The sequence below is a fragment of the Vulpes vulpes genome, chromosome 4, assembly GCF_048418805.1.
Source record: "Vulpes vulpes isolate BD-2025 chromosome 4, VulVul3, whole genome shotgun sequence".
NCBI classification, from domain to species: domain Eukaryota; kingdom Metazoa; phylum Chordata; class Mammalia; order Carnivora; family Canidae; genus Vulpes; species Vulpes vulpes.
The window spans coordinates 139,574,422-139,595,221 of record NC_132783.1 but is presented as its reverse complement, the minus strand read 5'-3'; the positions used below and the strand labels follow the sequence as shown (position 1 = coordinate 139,595,221).

At 34.4% G+C, this 20,800-nt stretch overlaps 1 protein-coding gene across 2 annotated transcripts in view; it reads right to left on the bottom strand.

Moving 5' to 3' along the window:
- Nucleotides 1–20,800, bottom strand: part of CDH10 (cadherin 10) — a 174,557-nt gene that overhangs the window by 91,454 nt on the left and 62,303 nt on the right. For both annotated transcript variants that reach the window (XM_026005718.2, XM_026005720.2), the window contains exon 2: nt 19,257–19,612. In XM_026005718.2, coding sequence (XP_025861503.1) covers nt 19,257–19,487 — 231 coding nt within the window. In that variant the 5' untranslated portion in view covers nt 19,488–19,612. The remainder of the gene's footprint in view (nt 1–19,256; nt 19,613–20,800) is intronic.

Sequence of the window (20,800 nt, the reverse complement as noted above, 5' to 3'; positions counted from 1 at the left end):
ATGCCAAAGACCTTAAAAGATACAGATGGCAAAGAAGCATTTGAAAGTATTTTCTACATCATATGTCATCAGGGAAGTGCAAATTAAAACAGCAATGAGGTACCACCACACATCCATTAGAATGGCCAAAATCAGAACCTGACAACATCCAATTTTGCTGAGAATGTGAAGCAGCAGGAACTCTCATACATGTTGGTGGGAATGCAAAATTTATACCATTTGGAAGACAATTTGGTGTTTTATGTTTTTTTTCATATTTTATTTATTTATTCATTCATGAGAGACACAGACAGAAAGAGACAGAGACATAGGCTGAGGGAGAAGGAGGCTCCCTGTGGGCAGCCCCATACAGGACTTGATCTCAGGACTCAGGATCACAACCTGAGCCAAAAGCAGACAACCACTAAGCCACCAAGTCCCCCTAGTGGTTTTTTTACAACAGATTCTTAATGTGATCATCTAGCAATTGTGTTCTTTGGTATTCACCCAAAGGAGTTGAAAACCTATGTCCACCCACTAAACAGATGTTTAAAGCAGCTTTGTTTATAATTGCCAAAGCTTGGAATCAACCAAGATGCCCTTCCATAGATGAATGGGTAAATAAACTGTGGTGCACTCAGACAATGACATAACATTCAGTGCTGAAAAGAAATGAACTATAAAGCTATGAAAAGACATGGTGAAACCTTAACAAATGCATATTACAAAATAAAATAAGTGAATCTGAAAAGACTATATATTATTTAATTCCACCCATATAGCATTTTGGAATAGGTAAAACAATGGCAAAAAATAAAGATCATTGGTTACTAGTGTTAGGGGATGGGGAGAGATAAACAGATTGGACCACCAGGGTTTTAGGGCAGTGACATAGCACCTATGATTCCATAATGGTGGATACATGTCATTATACATTGTTTGAACCCACAGAATGTACAATATAAAGAGTAAACTATAAGGTAAACTATGAACTTTGAATTATTATGATGTGTTGATATAGGTTCATCAATTGTAACAAACATACCATTCTGATTCTGCATGTGTTTATGAGAAAGGACTGTACTTCTCAATTTTGCTGTGAACCTAAAATTGCTCTTAAAAATGAAGTCTTAAAAAATAAATTGAAATGTGTAAGGGAATAAATAACAAGAATAACTTTAGAGAGGAGATGGCATTTTAAATCCAGTCATCATAGTTATCAGTTATCACCAGTAATGGGACTGGTTGAAATTGAAATCTTGTACCACCTGACAGGATACAGTGAGAGCAGCATCACTTCTGTGATCTCCTGCCAAAGATGCCTAATCTAAATCTAACCAGGAGAAAATACCAGGGAAACCCACGTTGGAGGACACTTTACAAAGTAATTGGCCTTTATTCTTCAAAGGTGTCAAGGTCATGAGGTCCAAGAAAGATTGAGAGCTATCTCAGAAGACAGAAGGAAACCAAAGAAACATGACAACTAAATGCAATGTATAATCGAGATGCACCATTTCATTATAAAGGATGTTCCTTGGACAACTGACAAAACCTGAATGAGCCTGAAATAGATGTTTATAATGCATTAGTGTTAATCCCAAATTGTGTAAGAGAATGCCTCTATTTGAAGAAAATAACTGCTAACCTTTTTGTATGTGGAATGGAAAGATTTTGAGAGAGTAAAAAAAGAAAGAATAGAAAAAAGAAGAAGAACGAAAGAAGAAATTGTTTCCAAGAAGAGAATCAGGGAGAAAAATCCAGATAAAAAAAACAAATAAATAACTTCATAAAAATAACCAAATTGCCTGTGTAGGAATACATACTCAAATGGCTAAATACAATATACACTGGTAAAAATATATTTGAAACTCATAATAGAACTCTTACAGACTTATGTTTTCAAGCACAGTAGAGATTTTGTTACAAAAACCTATGTTGGAAACAATTTAAAATGCTAGACAGAGGGGATGCCTGGGTGGCTCAGTGGTTAAGTGTCTGCCTTCCGCTAAGCACGTGATCCTGGAGTCCCAGTATCGAATCCCATGTCAGGCTTCCTGCATGGAGCCTGCTTCTCCCTCTGCCTATGTCTCTGTCTCTGTCTCTCTCTCTCTCTCTCTGTCTCTCATGAATAAATAAATAAAATCTTAAAAAAAAATGCTAGAGAGAATGTACACAATAGTTCCATAAAAGTAGGAAAGACAAGATGCAGCAACAAAACCCAATGGAAAGTCAAAACCTAGACCAGTTAGTAGAACAGCAGATCACAAAGCTGAATTTTCTGTGAGAATATGTTTATATAGGAAAACTCACATTTCTATTTTGTGGGCCCCCTTGGGTAGCAGGTACCCCATTCACGGTCAAAAATATAGTTTCAACATGCAAAATTAAACAGCTACAAACAGCTGCTCATGCTATGGAACTGGAAAAAAAATTACCTTAACTGAAGCTTGCAGAATAAAGGAAGCTCCTGCATAAATAATAAAGGTGAAGAAAAAACAACTGACCATAAGAAGCTCTGACCACAGGCTCTCACCAATATCTTGGGCCAGATTAAGAAGTGGCAAGTAAGGGCATCTGGGTGGCTCAGTGGTTGAGCATCTGCCTTTGGCTTAGGTCATGATCCCGGGGTCCTGGGATCGAGTCACACATCAGGCTCCCCACAGGCAGCCTGCTTCTCCCTTTGCTTATGTCCATGCCTTTCTCTGTGTCTCTCATGCATAAATAAATAATTTTTTTTAAAAAAATCAAATAAAGAGGGGCAAGTAAAACCAGAGAACTCTGAGATAAAATCTTGAAAAGCAGTCACACAAAAAAAGTCTAGTTATCTTCAAAGGGGAAGCTGTCAGATGATTTCCCGGTAGCAACAATTCATGAATAATGCAGGAGACAGAAAATGCCACCTGAAGTGGTTGCCATTCCCAAATTCTATACCCACAAAAATTAACTTGTTAGCACAAGGCCAGAAGGGTGATCAGATAAACAGAGCTGAAGATATTGTCATCAGTATACGTATTAATAAATATTAGGAAAAAAAATAAATATTAGGGCAACTAATTCCTAAATGAATGTCTGAGCTCTAAGAAGAAACAGTGAAGAGAATTCAAATATGTAAATCTAACTCAAAGAAAGAACATAAAAGACAATGATAGTATAATTCAGGCTGGAGACGAAGCACTGGCGTATTCTGTGATACTCGTGCAATCCAGCCTCTAGCTCACTTTACAGATTAAAGAAACTCTAAAAGATATTTTACAAAGAAAACCAAATGAGTGTGAGAGCTTGACAACGCATAAAAAGATGCTCGCTCAGTAGCACGTATATGATGATAAGAACGTAAGCCCTGTTCAAACTAGTCGAGCTTTCTTAAGATAAGTAAAACGCTTTCATTCCTCATATTTCTGATCTTTAAATTATAGCAGACTTAGTAATATTAGTTTTATATTTTTTCACATCCTATAAATTTATAGCAAATATTAGAAGGGTTTCTTTTTTAAAGTTTTGATAAAAATAAAGCAATTATAAAGTAACAGAACAGTTGTAATTTCACTCAATGATATTAAGAACATGCTACATGGTTTTGGCTTGCATAGACGTTTTTATGGTTCCACACTACCATGCAAAAACATGACTTCCTGTATTATTATCCTAAACAAACCATGAACACAGGGTCAATGTACATTTTGTGTACATGCTAAGGAGCAGATAATAAATATTTTCAACTTAGAAAACCACATATAGTCTCTACACCATAATCTTCCTCTTTTTTTTTTTTTTTCAGCCAACCTTAAAAAAAATGTACAAATTATATTTACTTAAGTCATGAGCTAAAAGACTACTATCTGGAATTAGGCCACCAATCTTACCTTACCAAGATACTAAGATAACAAAATGAAGAGTTACAGCTGATAAGGAGCAACAAAAAGCAATAATACAGGATTATTAAAAAATCAATTTATTCAAAAAGACGTATAAAAAGAGAAAAACAGTAACAAAACCAGATGGTACAAATAGAAAACAAATAGGATGAAAGGCACAAACCTAAATATATCAATAATCATATTCAATGTAAATCATCTGAATACATCAATATATAGCTTAGGAATGAAATTAATCACTTTTAACTTTTACTGGGAAAGTCTCTCCGTTAGAATGAAGAGGAATTGGAAAAAAAAACAACAACACTGTTTTCAAGCAAACTTCTAATAGTTATTCACACTGATCTGAGACAAAAAGGTAAACTTTGCCCTACTGTATCCCACATCCTCAGTCTGAAATTTTAGAGTGGTCTATGCTTCATCTTTCTAAAAATTAATTTAGCTTGTCTAAAAATTGACAATCATTTGGCTCTATTTGCATTCTTTTAAAATGTTTTGTGTTAGGGGGGCACTTGGTGGGATGAGCCCTTCGTATTATGCTGTATGTCGGTAAATTGAACTCCAATAAAAAAAGAAAAAAAAGAAAAAATATCTAAATGTAAAATAGGTAAAGCAATAGCCCTCAGGGGCAATGTGACTTTCAAGAAATAACTCAGTTATATGCTAATTATACCTCAATAAAGCTGGGGGGGAAATGTTTTGTGTTGTGTCAAAATGTAAACTTTAGGAAGGTCAGAACTACATCTGATTATGCTAGATCCTTAGCTTCTAGTGTGCTGTAGGTGCTCAAAGAAATATGCGGGGTTTTTTTAAGTATTTATTTATTTGGGAGAGAGAGAGCGCACACGCAGAGAGCGCAGAGGGAGAAGCAGACTCCCCACTGAGCAGGGAGCCCTACGTGGGACTCGATACCAGGACCCTGGAATCATGACCTGAGCCAAAGGCAGATGCTCAACCAACTGAGCCACCCAGTGCCTCAAAATACCTGTTTGTTAAATGACTGAATAAACGTTACGAGCAACAGACACTTACATTCACCTAATTGTAAATAACGCGTACCTTCTATTTCATATCATTATCTCGCATAATGGAAATAGTTTCCCAGCCACATTTCCATGCGCTTTCACAGTCTGTATATTTGTTAAGACTCGTGCAAGTTTTACATTGTGTTAACACATCTTAATTGCTTCGTCATTATCCTGTTGTTGGTAGTTTAGATAGGCTCCCATCTGTTGTTTTATAAATAGTATTTCTGTAAACATTTTTGTTTCTTTTTGGAATTAATATTTCCTAAATTGTACAAACTGGAATTGTTGGGTTGAAGATATGAAAACTTATAGTTTCTTACATATTGTCTAAAATATTGATTCCTGGTTATTTGAAGCAAATAACTGAGCTACCGTTCATAAGTACCTGTTCCTTATTTACCTGCCAACGTCATTTGCACTTACTGTTTCAACTTTATTTTGAAGATGTTATTTCTCCTGTCTTTCTAATGACAGTTTGCACTTTTCTTTGTCTTCAATTATATCAGCTGTAATTGAATTTAAATTCCCTGTATTGTTATCCAGGAGCTCCAACAGCAATTACAGAGAGGATGATTTTTCTATTACCGAGTTGCTAATGATGTGTATTACATGTAATTTTCATGGAAAGGTTTCTCTCACCTTTTAGAACATGTCTTTTAATTCATTGATTTGTTGTTGTTGTCGTCAGAACCATGTGCTTTGTAGGATGATGACATTATGTGACAAACTCTGGAAGAGTAAATCTCTTCATTGGTTTTCTACTAAAAAAAAAAGTCCCCTTTGAACAGTATCTTGTTTTAGCACCGAGGCAGGAAATATACCAGATTAACCTCGGACATCTTATGGTGCTAGAAAATAAAAAAGTGCTCAAAAAGCAAAATGATGGGCTCTGTTCAAAGGGATATAGGAGCCAGACAGAAAGAGCTCCTAACGGCCAAATGTGGATCAGTTTGAGCAACAAATTAAAGTGACACTAGCTCATAATCCAACATACAAAAATAGTACCCAAATGTCTGTATGAATATAGATGAACTATTAAATAAATGAACAGGAAAGAAGAGGCACATGTCTCACACAGATGAATTTTGGATGATTTTGTAGATTTTACTTCTCAACTCTTTGGAACGGTAAGTGTCTGCCCCTTGACTATGGACTATGCTTTAGTGACCAGTTTCCAGAGTACAATATGGGAAGTGATGTTATAATGGAGACTTTAGTCAGGTGTCAAATCAACATTAACATGATCAGGGATAAATAATATCAAAAGCATGTGCCCAGGTCATGATATGATGCTGATGACATTTAACCTCTGTGGTCTTCAGGATCCGCAAAGCTCATAACCACAGTCTACTCTTGAGGAAAATATCAAGAGAACCCAGCTGATTGACATTCTACAAAATACCTGATTAGTACACCTCAAAAATGTCAAGGTCATAAAAGCAAAAGAAACATGAGAAACTTCCACAGTCCAGAGGAGCATAAGAATACACGATAGCTAAATGCAAGATGGTCTCCTATTAGGGTTCTGGAAGAGAAAATGGTCATCAGGAAAGATAGAATGAAATCCTAGTGAAATACGGAGTGTCGTTAATAATAATGTAGACATATTGTTCCTTACCTGTGACAAACGTACTACAGCTATATAAAATCTTAATAACAGGGGAATCTGTGTGTGCATTAATAGAAACTCTACACTTTTGCAGCTCTTCTGTAAAACTTAAATAATTTTTAAATAAAACAGCATATTTTTAAAAGTCATTTTGGGACTCTTTTCTGCATTGTTGTACTGTTCCTTTAAAAAAAAAAAACATTTAACAGATGACAAAAATGCAATTTACAGAAACTGGGAAGGAGAGAGAAACTGAGTATCTCTGTGAGGGGTAAGGAAAATAAGAGTCCGGGTTTCTTTACAATACTTATCATAGGGCATTTTTAGTGAATCCTAGTTAGCATTCATGAAACATTAATTCAATCACACACAAATTATTTAAGGTAACAGAAAAAGTGGTAGCATTTCCTATTTCATTTTATGTGATTATCATAACTTTGATATCTAAATATGGTAGGAATAGACCTAAAGGAATTTCACAGGGTGGGATCTTATATAAAAATACATGATTTTATAACAAATTTTAAACAAAATAAAAGCAAATGGAATACAATAATGGAAAGCTATTATATCATTACCAAATGTGATTTTTTTCAAATCTACTAGTTCAAATAAGAAAAATCATTTAAGTTAATCTCTCAGATTAACATATTAATCGAGAAATAAACAATTAAATAGATCCACAAATATAACTGATAACATTTCATATTCATTTGTGACTTAAAAACATAGCATGCTAGGATTCAAAAGCAAACTTTAGTATAATAAACATATTTTTAAAAGCAACACCATGAAACCTCACAATTAATAGTAAAATGCTGAACACTTTAATAAAATCATGAACAAAATAAAGATGCCTCCATCCTATCATTTATTCAGTACTGCATTCGAGTTTTCTTCAGTGCAGAAAAAAAAAAAAGGTGTTTATTTCTTGACCCCACTAACGTTGTCTCTTTCTAGCTCCTGCTGCATACACTGCTCTTCTCTGTAGCAAGACTCTCTAAAGATGCTGGCATATACTTACTCCAATTTTTCTCTCTTCATTCCTTTTTAAATCCACTGCGATAAGAATTGTGGATGATCATATCATCGAAACCATAACACAAGTTCATCTATCATCTCCAGAGTTAGTGTTCAATTCGAAACTCTCAACACACTTGACTTTCTAGTAGCCTTTGACATAGTTAATACATTCTCTTCTCCACACATTTTCTTCGCCTGTATTCTAGGACACCCCAGGCTCCTAGTGCTCCCAGCAGTTCAACGGACGTTCACTGTCCATTGCATTTGTTGGTTTTTCTTCTCTCCCCACGTGTCCTCCTCTATCTCACATGTATCTCAATGTGGGTTTGCCATGAACACAGCCCAATGTTCTCTTCTCTCATTACACTCAATTTCTTGATATCATACATCCCATGCTTTTAAATATCTCCTATATGTGGATGACTCCTGAGAGGCTCTCGAAATTTTTAAAATAAGCTTGTCTATCTAGAGTAACGGAAACTCTCATACTCTGCCACTGGGAATATGTATGGGTTAAAATTTAAGAAATTAATATGACACTATCTGGAAAAACTGAAGCTAGACACACACTATATAGGTCAGTAGTTTTATTCCTAATTATATACCTTAAATTCATTCAATATACATACATGTCAGGATGCTTGTTCAGATGTTCAAAGCAGCATTGCTAGGAATAGGCAAAGCTAGGGAGAGGAGCAGCATTATAGATCCATTTTTTGTTTTTAGGATTTTATTTATTTATTAATGAAAGACACACATAGAAGCAGAGGTACAGGCAGAGGGAGAAGCAGGCTCCCTGAGGGGAGCCCCATGTGGGACTTGATCGCAGGATTACACCCTGAGCTCAAGGCAGATGCTCAACCACTGAGCCACCCAGTCGTCCCCATAGATCCATTAGTAATAGTGTATCACTAAATCCAAACATAATATAAATATAAATTTAAAGAGACCCTCTGCGTAGCAATATGGGTTAATTTCATAAACCTATTTGAGCAAAAGAAGAAAGACACAAAAGAATATATGAATGATGATTATACCCAATTTCAGAAATATTTAAAACTGTTATTTTGTGTAGGAAGGGCTACATAAAAGTTCAAATTGTAAAGAAAAGCAAGGCATTATTAATACAAAATGAAGCTTACTGATACCTCCTTAAAGGAGAAATGATGTTGTTAATAGATCCATAGAGAGGGTTTCATAAGCAATTTTCCGCTTCCATTGATTTATATTTATTCATTAAAGTGTAGATACATGTGTTATTCAACCTCTGTATAGATTACATTGGAAATTTTTTTAAAAGTCCACTAATAAAAAGAATTTATGTATAAAAAATCCTATCTAGTCAGTAGAAAAATTGGTACAAGATATAAGCACTCATTTAAATAAATGGAAAATGCTTTAAACATAGGAAGAAATACTCATCCTATTTAAAGTAAGAGAAATGTTTTCATTCATAAGAGACTGGAAAAATTTCAAAATTATGATAATAGATTTGATACAATTGTGGAGAAATAGTTAACTTCAACCATTGCTGTTGGCATGATAAGTTGAAACATCACTGGAGAGTAATTCTGCAATAATTATGAAAGTTTAAAATTTCTCAAGACTTTGCTTTAGTGTCTCCACTTCTTGCCATATTCCTAGAGATGTATCAGGAATGTGTGAAATAACAGTTCATAGTATTTCTAAATGATTTTTTAAAAATGCCAAATGCTTGTCAAATGGAAAACAATAAAACAAATTATGATACATCCACAGGAAAGAATACTATGCAACGACTACTTTTTGAAAAAAAATGAAATATAGCTTTATGAACTGAAACTGAGACTTCTTAAATCATATTTTAAGTTAAAAAAACAGATTATATAAGATTGCATAAAGTATATACCAAGTTAGGTAAAAACAAATTATACATGTGTGTTCACATGGTTCTATACCGTCTCTTGAAATATATACCCGCTGCCCCAAAACCCCTGGTCGATGCAATTGTTTCCTAGGAAGAGAACTATGGATTTCTGAGGATCATGGCGGGAATCTTAGTTTTAGATGAATACTCTATTTTGTCCTTCGAATTTTATGCAATTCCAGATATAAATTAAATAATAAACACGTAACAAAATATATTTGACATCTCTGTGATGTAGCAGAAATATCCCTGTTACTTATACAATTTTAGTTTTCTGTTGATGTCGTTCAGAAAACTTGGCTAACAAGACTCATCATTGTACTGCTTACATAAGAATATAGTATTTTGGTGAAGTAACACACATAATATTAATAATAAGAAGAATATTATTAAAAATGGTGTAATGAGGTGTACTGTGGGTTAGTATATAGTCTGGAGTTGTATTTTCTGGGTTAGAACCCCAGCTCTACAAGTTACATGACTGGTGGCCTTAGACAACTTATTTAGACAATAAGGACATATTTTTCTCACTTGCAAATGAGAGATAATTAAAAAAAACTACCTTATGTGATTATTGGAATATTAATAATAAATTAAATACATTTTAGAGTTATCATTATCAGGATATATTGTAATGTTTCAGATTATTATAAATTATATCTTATTTCTCACATTATACTGTATATAATGATATTTACACTATTGTTTGGGGGGGTAGTTTCCAGAAGTGTGTTAAATAGTATTGCCAAGAAAGGTGTCCTTTTTTTTTTTTTATTGTTTTACTTCTGTCAGTAATTTAAATGAGAATACTCTTTTTGTTTGGTGATTATGATCATGTGTGATGTTGGCTGTCGGTTGAATAAAGATATTTTCAATTCTAATTTTTAATAAGGAAAGTGAACACATTTGTTGTGCACATGCACAGCCTCTCTTTCTGTCCACATCATACTATCCTATGTCTAGCTCTTCATCATTTCAAAATACCTCTCACTCTTCACTTATTTTGTCTCATTGGTAATATGCCTGTGAGAACCTTCTGGTGTGTTGCCTTCTGTCTAAACCAAAGCTGTCTGACTGCCATTCGCCACAGTTTATTAGAGTAACTCTCTCCTTTGTCCACACTGATTTGTAAGTGGCTACACTTGTCTTTGGGTTGCGTTTGCATTACACAAGCTTAGTTACCTATTCCTTGGGCATTTTTTTTTCTCTCTCTCTTTTGACCTCTATAATAATCCTAGTCTTGTCCCTCTTCCCCACCACCCCACTTCTCCTTCTGTGCCTCTACTTCTATGTTATTTGACTTTTAATCCAAAGTCATGTCCTTGATCTTTGCTTTATCTCTTAATTGTTTCCTTCAGAAACTCAGCCATCACAGATCCAGAAGCCTGGTCCGTTCATGATTCACAACTCTCTCCGTCTGCTCTGCTAGACTTAGAATAGTCAAACACATACGTACAAACTAAATTTGGTGCTAGATTTGAGGCAGGTTTGTGACAAAATTGGTGTCAAGGAAAATTGAAAAACTCAGTGGTTTCAGAGTGTTTTTTTTTGGGGGGGGGATATTTGGAAGACACAACACAGAACTGAAAAGTTCACTGATGGAATTTAAGCTAAACAACAGCCAAAATAGGAAATGTTCCTTTAGAAAAATGTCTATAATAGTACATGCTCTTACTTGGTAAAATTTCCTACTTGGTAAAATAATTTTAGTACTGGGCTGAGAGTTGGCATCTTAATTTAAAATTCTAAATTTAATAGTTTTATATAATCCATAAACACATGAAGTATGGTTTAAAATGTGAAGTTAGTGAAAAATTTTTACCTAAAGAGGAAATCTGAAATTTACATAAAATACCCTTTGCTTATTGCAGATTAGAGTTCTAAGGAGAGAACCAAAGGTGTGTATATTATATCCCAGCAAAATTACTGCTCTTTTTTTTTAAGACTTATTTATTTATGAGAGTCAGAGAGGGCAAGAGACGAGCGGGTGGGGCAAAGGGCAGGGGAGAGAAGCCACCCCAGCTGAGCAGGAGTCCCATCTCTGCATTCAATCCCAAGACCTCAAGTTCATAACCTGAGTTGAAATCCAGTCAGATCCCCTACCAACTGAGCCCCCCAGGTGTCCCTCCTCCCTTTTCTAAATTTAGTTCCTCTACATGGAAACTTACACGTTCATACTGTTCTTTATTTCAGCTTTTAGTTACAATTATGAGAAGCCATAGAACAGTTACTCAACATCACAATAATCATAAAAACAATAGTAATAGCAATGATAATAAAATAAAATATTGAGGTTAAATAAAATTCTTTAATAAAGCGAATGTAAAAATTTAACTATATTATGTAAAAATTTAAGAGCTCACTTCAGAGAATTTGTTATAGAATTCCCTCCTTTTCATGCTTTCATAAGAAGCAACTGAGAATTTGAATATATGGACATATACAGAGTAAGAGACATTGGTGAGCAAACACAATAACATACCCTCCCACTTTTTCATTTTCTTTACTAAAGAGAGTATTATTCTTTAGTACAATGGGGACAACATTTAATTGGATATATAATTATGGATTGTCTCCAAAAATGAAAATGAGAGGGCTTTGGTAGAAATTCATAATACCATAATAATAATTTCCCATGCTTCATGACCATTACACATGCACCTGTTACTGATATATTACCTTGAGACACTTTCTGCTGAGCAAATTTACATGAGATTTAATACATTTTTCATCCACAGAGATTTCTCTCAAGTTTTTGCTAAGGGTAATTGACTTAATTTTCACATCATCTCCATTATAAAATAATTATGTTTCCTAAAAGTTTATATTTGAAAAATTATGGGTTAAATTATACATTTAAATTGAACTACTTTTACATAACAGGTAAAGTTTTTCAAAATGTATTTGGCACAGAAAAATTTTTGAGTCATCCTGTATTATCAGTCTATTATTATATGAAAGCTCTTCTATCTACTTCCAACTATTACTAGCCTTTGTGAATTCACTGTCCTAACATCACAGAGCAAAATTCTTTAGAAAGTAAATCCATAATTGTATTCTATCTAAAATATGTTCTAATAAAAATAAGTTCAAGGGTTATAATATAGGGAGGTAGATTTTAAAAGATGCTATGTGACTAACTGAAGAAACAGGGAAAGAGAAGAAGAAGCTTCTGTGGATAGGGGTTAGTAAAATGGGGAAGATGAGACAGGAATATACAGAAGGAAGGCTGTGGTGGGAAAGAAACGATCACATTAGTGGCATTTCTGGGTTAGGAACTCAAGGGGGAAAAATAAAGAATGGGTGAAAAAAAAACTTCCTGTAAATCCCTAGAGGACAGAATGGGCAGGGGAGTGTGACAAATGTCTTTTGGGTTGGGTTTTGTGTGTGTCTGTGTGTGTTGTTTCATGAGTTTGTAAAATAGAGTCATCACACGTATACATGAGTCATCTTGATTTTGGTAACATGTCATGTCAATAACTTCAAGGAAGGCTGTAGTAAACGTATGTTATCGCTACTACTTAGAAGGACTTATAAAAGAATGATTGTGGTGGTTGTTCACATAGGAGCACCCCATACTTAACTCTATTTATCTCATTTACTTTTTTTTAACATTCAATATTTGACAGTTTGCTATTTTTCTGTATTTTGAAAAAGCTAAAAGGGAGACTATCTCCTATTATCTTACATGGGAAAAAAATATATAATGCTCGCACGTTGTACCTAAACTCAAAACCAATGTCCTCAAAAGCAACCAAAGTACAGTAAAACCTATATACTATGAATAACGTGCTATAATGTTAATATGTAAAATGCCTAAACCCATGTTACCTGAAGGTTAATATGAATTGACATGGCTTCTCTGTGTGTTTATAAACCTTGCTCACACATGCTTTCTGACAGTGTTTGTTGTCTTCAAACCATCTATGTGTGGTTTTAAGGTTTTATTTTCAATGGAAGTGTATCTGCAATGCAATTCAATACATTTCTAAAGATTGCTTTGTTAAATTATCATAGTGAGCTTTGAGAATGTAAGCATATTTTCCCTATATAACTGCCGGCCGAAATATCATTGTATTGAGAGATATAAATATTGTATGCACTTTGAGAATTAAAAACCAAGAGGTGGTCTGCCTGGAAAACATTATCAATGTTCTGCAGGGCATGCCTCTTTTTAAAAATGCTTTAATTTCCTCTTGCTTGAGGATTAGTGTAAAAAGGTCTTAAAAACTCTAATTCATACTCACTTTATTTTGTGCTCTTTATATATCAGGGAAGAATGTCTTTATTCATCCAAAAAGTCCAAATGTCCCCTCATCAGGAAGGTCTATAACCATCTAATCTAAAGGAGTTTCTACCAACATCTATCAAATCATCCTGATTTATTTTTTTCCCAGGACTTCTTCTATTTAAAATTACCTACTGTGTTGTTTCATGCCTCATTGTTTTAATGGCTGCGATTAATAAGGTCCAAATAGAAAAGAACTGCATACCGACACTCTGCCCGGCCCCATCCCACCACTAAGATCAGGCTGATATATATTGAGCAGCTGAGGAGTTTCCTGCTGTTATTACGTGTTTTTTAATGTAGGTCTTTTTGGTCATATTTGGACTAAAAAAAAAGTCACCCGGATTTTTAGCTTCAAGAACAATATCATGATAGTTATTAAACTATCCAATTCTCTGAAGAGAATATTCAGTGTCCATTAAAATGTTTGCAATTCTCTGAACTCATATGTAGCATAAGTTTCTCCACGTATTCAATTCAGATCTGTTCACCCCAGGAAGATGGTAATGGGGAGGTTGGGGCAGTTTCTTATCTCTATCCAAGTTCCAACTATTCTTTCTCCACTGCTCCACTGTAACCAGGTTTGACTGGATTGCACTCACTTTTTTTTTAAAGATTTTATTTATTTATTCATGAGAGACAGAGAGAGAGAGAGAGAGAGAGAGAGGCAGAGACACAGGCAGAGGGAGAAGCAGGCTCCATGCAGGGAGCCTGACGTGGGACTCGATCCCGGGTCTCCAGGATCAGGCCCTGGGCTGAAGGCAGCGCTAAACCACTGAGCCACCCGGGCTGCCCCTGCACTCATATTTTTAATGGGAAAAGGAACATGGTCTAATAAGATGGGCACAGTTGGTATTTCTGGTATCCTGTTAAAACTGGGTCATTCTTTCACGGATCATGTTTTATTCAATTTTTGGAAAACCCTTCTAGAAATTTTCAACAATCTTCTTTTATGAAGCTTTGTATATCCAAATACCTCCAAAGAAATATCAACAGATAAATAAAAAATAAAAAGATATACCTCGACTGTCCATTCTAACTTTCAATGTTATTGATCTATGCAATGCCAATCCCAAAACCATTTTATTTTTTTATTTTTTAATAATAAATTTATTTTTTATTGGTGTTCAATTTGCCAACATACAGAATAACACCCAGTGCTCATCCCGTCAAGTGCCCCCCTCAGTGTCCGTCACCTATTCACCCCCACCCCCCGCCCTCCTCCCCTTCCACCACCCCTGGTTCGTTTCCCAGAGTTAGGAGGCTTCATGTTCTGTCTCCCTTTCTGATATTTCTTACCCATTTCTTCTCCCTTCCCTTCTATTCCCTTTCACTATTATTTATATTCCCCAAATGAATGAGAACATATAATGTTTGTCCTTCTCTGATTGACTCATTTCACTCAGCATAATACCCTCCAGTTCCATCCATGTCGAAGCAAATGGTGGGTATTTGTCATTTCTAATGGCTGAGGAATATTTCCACTTTATTTACAGTACTGCAGAGATAGAACATGGGGATTATTTGGCATTTATTTTTCTTTTCTTGGCTTTTGGGTTCTGTGCTCTATCAGAGATTAACCTGCTGTTAGCTCTATTCATTATTTTCTCCTTCTCTTAAAAGCAGATATTTTGTGAGCAGAGAAATTATATTTTTGCCAATGTACACTTAATGCAGTAGTAGTACCTGATTGGTACATGTAGATATTTATTGAAAGAAGGAATGCTGCATACTTCATTCCTAGTAGGCTTGCGGAGCCCACAAGTCTACAGAGAAGGATGATCAAGAGGCTGGAGCCAAATGCATACCCTAAGGATTAGATAGGACATGGAGGAGAGGAGACCTTGAAAGAAATCTAAGTTTCAAAAACCAAATACTCATGGCAACTTGGAAGGAAGAAATAAAATTATAACTGAGAGCAGTTTCGGAAGTAAGAACCCAGAAAGAACTAAAATAAAGATTGAGCTGTTTAGGAAAATGTAAACGACGGGCAAACTAGGACAGGGTTTCTCTGTCTTGGCACTACTTATGCTTTGAACTAGAAAATTCTATGGAGGTCTGTCCTGTGCATCGTAGGATTTTTAGCAATATCCTTGGGTTCTGGCAACTAGACGCCAGTAGCAACCCCCTCACCTACCATGACCTGGTTGTTTTCATTATATCGAGAAATGTAGATAGTTACCCTAATTATTTTTAAAGTATTATTGTGGGGATCCCTGGGTGGCGCAGTGGTTTGGCGCTTGCCTTTGGCCCAGGGCGCGATCCTGGAGACCCGGGATCGAATCCCACATCAGGCTCCCGGTGCATGGAGCCTGCTTCTGTCTCTGCCTCTCTCTCTCTCTCTCTCTCTCTCTGTGACTATCATAAATAAATAAAAATTAAAAAAAATTTAAAAAAATAAAGTATTATTGTGTTTTCACTGCCTGGGGTGAATTGTCATACTATGCTGACTCAGAATCAGTCTTATTGTTACCCAAGTACGTTATTAAATTTTTGGTGTTTGGGGATTCTTCTCAGTATCTGGTTTTGATTAAAAATCTAATTTTAACATACTCTTCTCCACTTGAGAATAATTATATAAAATGCAGACAAAAATTTGCAGTAAATAAAATGAGCATTTCTCTTAGAACTCTGTATCTATTATACCAAAAGTAAATTCAAGAGTATCTAGTTCAATGTCATTATTTATTCTATTGAATATTTGGAAACTAGAGATTCAAAATTATTTGTCCAGGGCAACTGAATCAGGCAGTGAGAAACTGTGATTAAGAGTTATGCTTAAAGCAACAAAAGTAGTTTATAATCACAATGTTTTTCAAATTAGAAAACTATAATACAGCTGTAGAAGGTTGCAAAATGAAAGCAACGTAGTACAGAAATGGATCACTTGGAGTTCAAGTTTTACACCCCTTGGAATGGAAGGTAAAGTCAATTTTGTGATTATCTCACTGAAAAGAAAAAAAAACTTAAAACAAACATTTTGGTTTAGAATGTATTTGATTGCATGACATAGAGGAATTTTTTGATCATTGAGAGCTGAACAAAGAAATGCTTTGAGTTCATTTTCGGTTGGCTTGTTTTTTTTTTTTTTTTTTTTTTTTTTTTTTTTTTTTTTTTTTTTTTTTTTTTTTAATAACTGTGAGAAAAATAGTGGTAGAAACAAGGTTACATCCTAGTTCCACTGATGGTTGGTTACAGTCTTTTCCTAAGCTCTTACCCAATGAGAAGCAATTGGTTTTTCCCTCTGTTTTAACTCCCTAAGTAGTAATGGGTTTTTTTATGTAGAAATTACATGTCGTCCATTCTTTATAGAATGTGGTTGGCAGATTGTGATTTAAAAAAAATTGTTCTCCTTCTTTGCATATGTGGTTCAGGCTTGTCCTCACTCCATCAGTATAATTCTCTCTATTGTTCTTATTCTCAGTTCCCCAAATATTTCCCATTCCAATGGAGTGTCTATCGTCTTCCCATATGGCAATAAGTAGAACACTACCACCACCTCTAAGCTAACCTAGAGGCATTGAATCACTTAGCATCAAATTACACTCTTATGTTATGGGTAGTAAAAACTGGAAGTGAAGTTTCTGAAAGAAAGGATGAATATATAATGCATTTACCGTAAGTACTGTTGGAAAGAATACTTAGGGGATTTGAATTTTTTTATATTCATTTTAATTAATGTTTATTAAAATATTCTATATTGCACATTGCCTTTTTGACATATGCAGATGTGTACATTTACAACTGAAATAGGTTTCTAATTTGCTTCTATCACGCAGAAAAGGAAGAATAATATTTGGGTTGTATATATCAAGATGTGTACATTGTAAGTATTTGCCAGTTTCAATTGCCCTTAAGAATGTAAATTCTCGACTTGTTTTCCCCACCAAAGAGCCAAGTAGTATCAGATGATTCTGGGAATTCAGTTCACTGCAACTAATTCAATCAACTAAATCTTAAGCTCTACTCAAAGTGACAGAGACCAAGTGAACTCTACAGTAAAGGTCTTGATCTCAAAGTGCTGACCTTCTCCTGAGAGACAACAAATAAAAGTACTCAAGTCACTGGACTATCATAAGAGAGTATATAATGTAATAGTAATTTTTCAACACTTATTAAATCCTCATTAAAATGTACTAGATGATGGAAAACACTTGCAAATAAACCAAATAAGTGCTATGTTTAGGAAGAACCAAAGGGGAACTACTTACTTTATAGTTTCTTGGGTCTAGATTTCTTTTATTACATTTTCATGTGATTGCTTTCATGAACTAAAAATTGTCTATCACAACAACCATAACATTTACCTCAACCCTCTGATCTTAGGCATCCAATCAGGTGCGACCTGCGATGTCTGCTACTCTGTGCTTTCTGGTAAAATTACTCTGATTGCTGTTGCTTTTCCTCCTTCTTCTAGTCAATACAACATTTAACCTTTAATTTCATCTTTGTCATGTTGCCAGACATTTAAAAAGGACTGAAATAATTGGAACATGAACAAACATAGCCAAGTGTTTTAAAATCAATTAAAAAATTCTTTCAAAAATAGTTTTTAAAAAATAGTTTAAAAATAGTTTTTCTTAGAGGATAAAAGCTTCTAGTACAATTTTAATTATTTGAACAAAGCTATTAAAGTTTAGGTTAATACAAAATTCTCCATCATGGTATCATAATTTGTATAGGAGTATGTGACCTAATTTTACAGTGTTAACAAATGATGGATTAACATGTGATTATATTTGGTTTTATTTTACTAGTTTATTTCTCAGTTTTCTTTGATATATTTTTATGCTGTCCATAAAAATAACCAAGGCTATTAAAATGAACTTTCTTAAGACAGTATCTAACTTTTAGTACGTACAGATAGTGCCAAAAAAGAACACTGAAAATGAATACAATGTTGTATATAAAAACATTCATCATTACTTTTCATTTCATTCTCAACCATAACTATTTTTCCTCACTAACTTTTATTATTGAATAGAATGAAAACTTGTTTCTGTGCACATATCACAAGTAAACTACTTCTACCTGCTTCTCTTCTATTTATTTTTCCTTTATACAAATGTGTCCATAGCATGAGATAAAAGAAAAACAAATAAGACTCATATCTGGAATACATTTTCTTATCAAAAAGCTGATTTTTGTCCTTAGGTCATATTTTAAATGACATTTGCCTTCTCATTCTGTAGAATATTAAACAACTTTTAAATGTTTTTCTTCCTACTGAAATCAAGAGCAATATGTCATTTTAAGCAGCTATCTTGACATAGTTTTCTCACTATCACTATGAATCCTAAAATTGCAATTTTTAGTACTTATTTAATCCATAAGGAAATGGACAGAGTTAATTCTAGCAAATGAACTTCTACCTTTATCATGCTGTATTTACATATTCCATAGCTTTTCAAATTACAATGTGTATTCCATAAACAATAATTGCTTTAGGGATATTTAGAGAATCAAATTTATTAGAAACCTTCAATTTTTCCTTACTAAGACATGTAAAGAAAGAATGTAAATATTTGACATTTCAGTGCAGACTTACCTTGCCCACGTATTGATAATCAGATCCTGTATATTCCTCCAGTAAGAAAAATTGATTCCACATCCACCCACGTTTTTGACGATGCAGAATTTTGCCATCACTCCTAGGTACACGTGTACCTAAAGTTCTCTTCTGGGGCACAGGAGTCCTTCTGAACATTATCTCTGGAGAACAGAAATGTGGCAGGCATACCCAGAGTAGAAATAGTACCAAAAATTGATATATTGTCATAGTTCACTTCTTGAAAATTTCCAACGTGGATGAAGAAAAAGCAGTCTTATTTTATTGGGGTGAATTTTACTGTGTCTCAACTGGTTTCCAACATCTCATCAACGCCTTGGACATGTCTCCAAAAACTTCAAACAAACAAACAAACAAATAAAAAAAGTCAGTGGACAACATTATGAATGTTACCTGTCACTTTAAACTTAAAGTGATAGAAATTAACTAATAGCAACTAAAATATTTACTTTCTCTCTTTTATATAAAATAATGATTAGCCTTGGGAAACATACCTGTCTAGTAACATGTCTAAATTTATGAAAAGACCATGGGAAATAATTTCTTTCAAATAGTTCTAAGGAAGGGGCATATTATGCTTTTATCTATTTTTTTCTTTTGTCATTACAACAGGTTTCAAGAATTATTATCCCTATATAAAATGAAAATGTAGCTAATTCTGCATGTCAAGTTTTTCAGAGTAATTTAACATAAATTGAAACATTGAAAACAAAATAGTGATTCAAACACACTATAGAAAACACATCTGTTAGCAAAGCAATGACATTTAAATGTTTATTTATTATTAATTAAGTAATTAATTAATTTATTCAGACAAGGGGTGGTGGGAGGGAGTGGAAGAGGTGGGGCTGGGGCTTGTGCTTATATCTGTTTTTTTTTTTTTTTTTTTTTTTTTTTGCTACTGTGTTTCTCGGTTTCCTGTCTCCTTCAGGTCTGTCTCAAAATCTTTCTTCGTATTCCATATACACCAAATTACTACGAATACTTCGTTTATTTATTGGGGGGTTATATTCTGTCCCCTTGCTATAATCCCATGGATTATTTCACTGCTGTATTCACAGTGTCTACAACAGACACACACAGTAGATGATCAATAAACATTTTAATTGAGTGAATGAATACACGGTAAATTGATTTGAAAATCTGAATACCATCCCCGTTTCTTTCTTTTTTTTTTTAATTTTTATTTATTTATGATGGTCAGAGAGAGAGAGAGAGAGAGAGAGAGGCAGAGACACAGGCAGAGGGAGAAGCAGGCTCCATGCACCGGGAGCCCGACGTGGGATTCGATCCGGGATCTCCAGGATCGCGCCCTGGGAAAAAGGCAGGCGCCAAACCACTGCGCCACCCAGGGATCCCACCATCCCCGTTTCTATATAGTTATGCCTCAACATTATGTGTGGAAATACATATTTTGAAATCATAATTCTTTTATTCTTCATTTATGTTATTGTTAATCCTAACAATATCATTTTTATTTTAAAATTTTCTTTGCAGATTGTTTTTTGCCTGTTTGTTTTCCG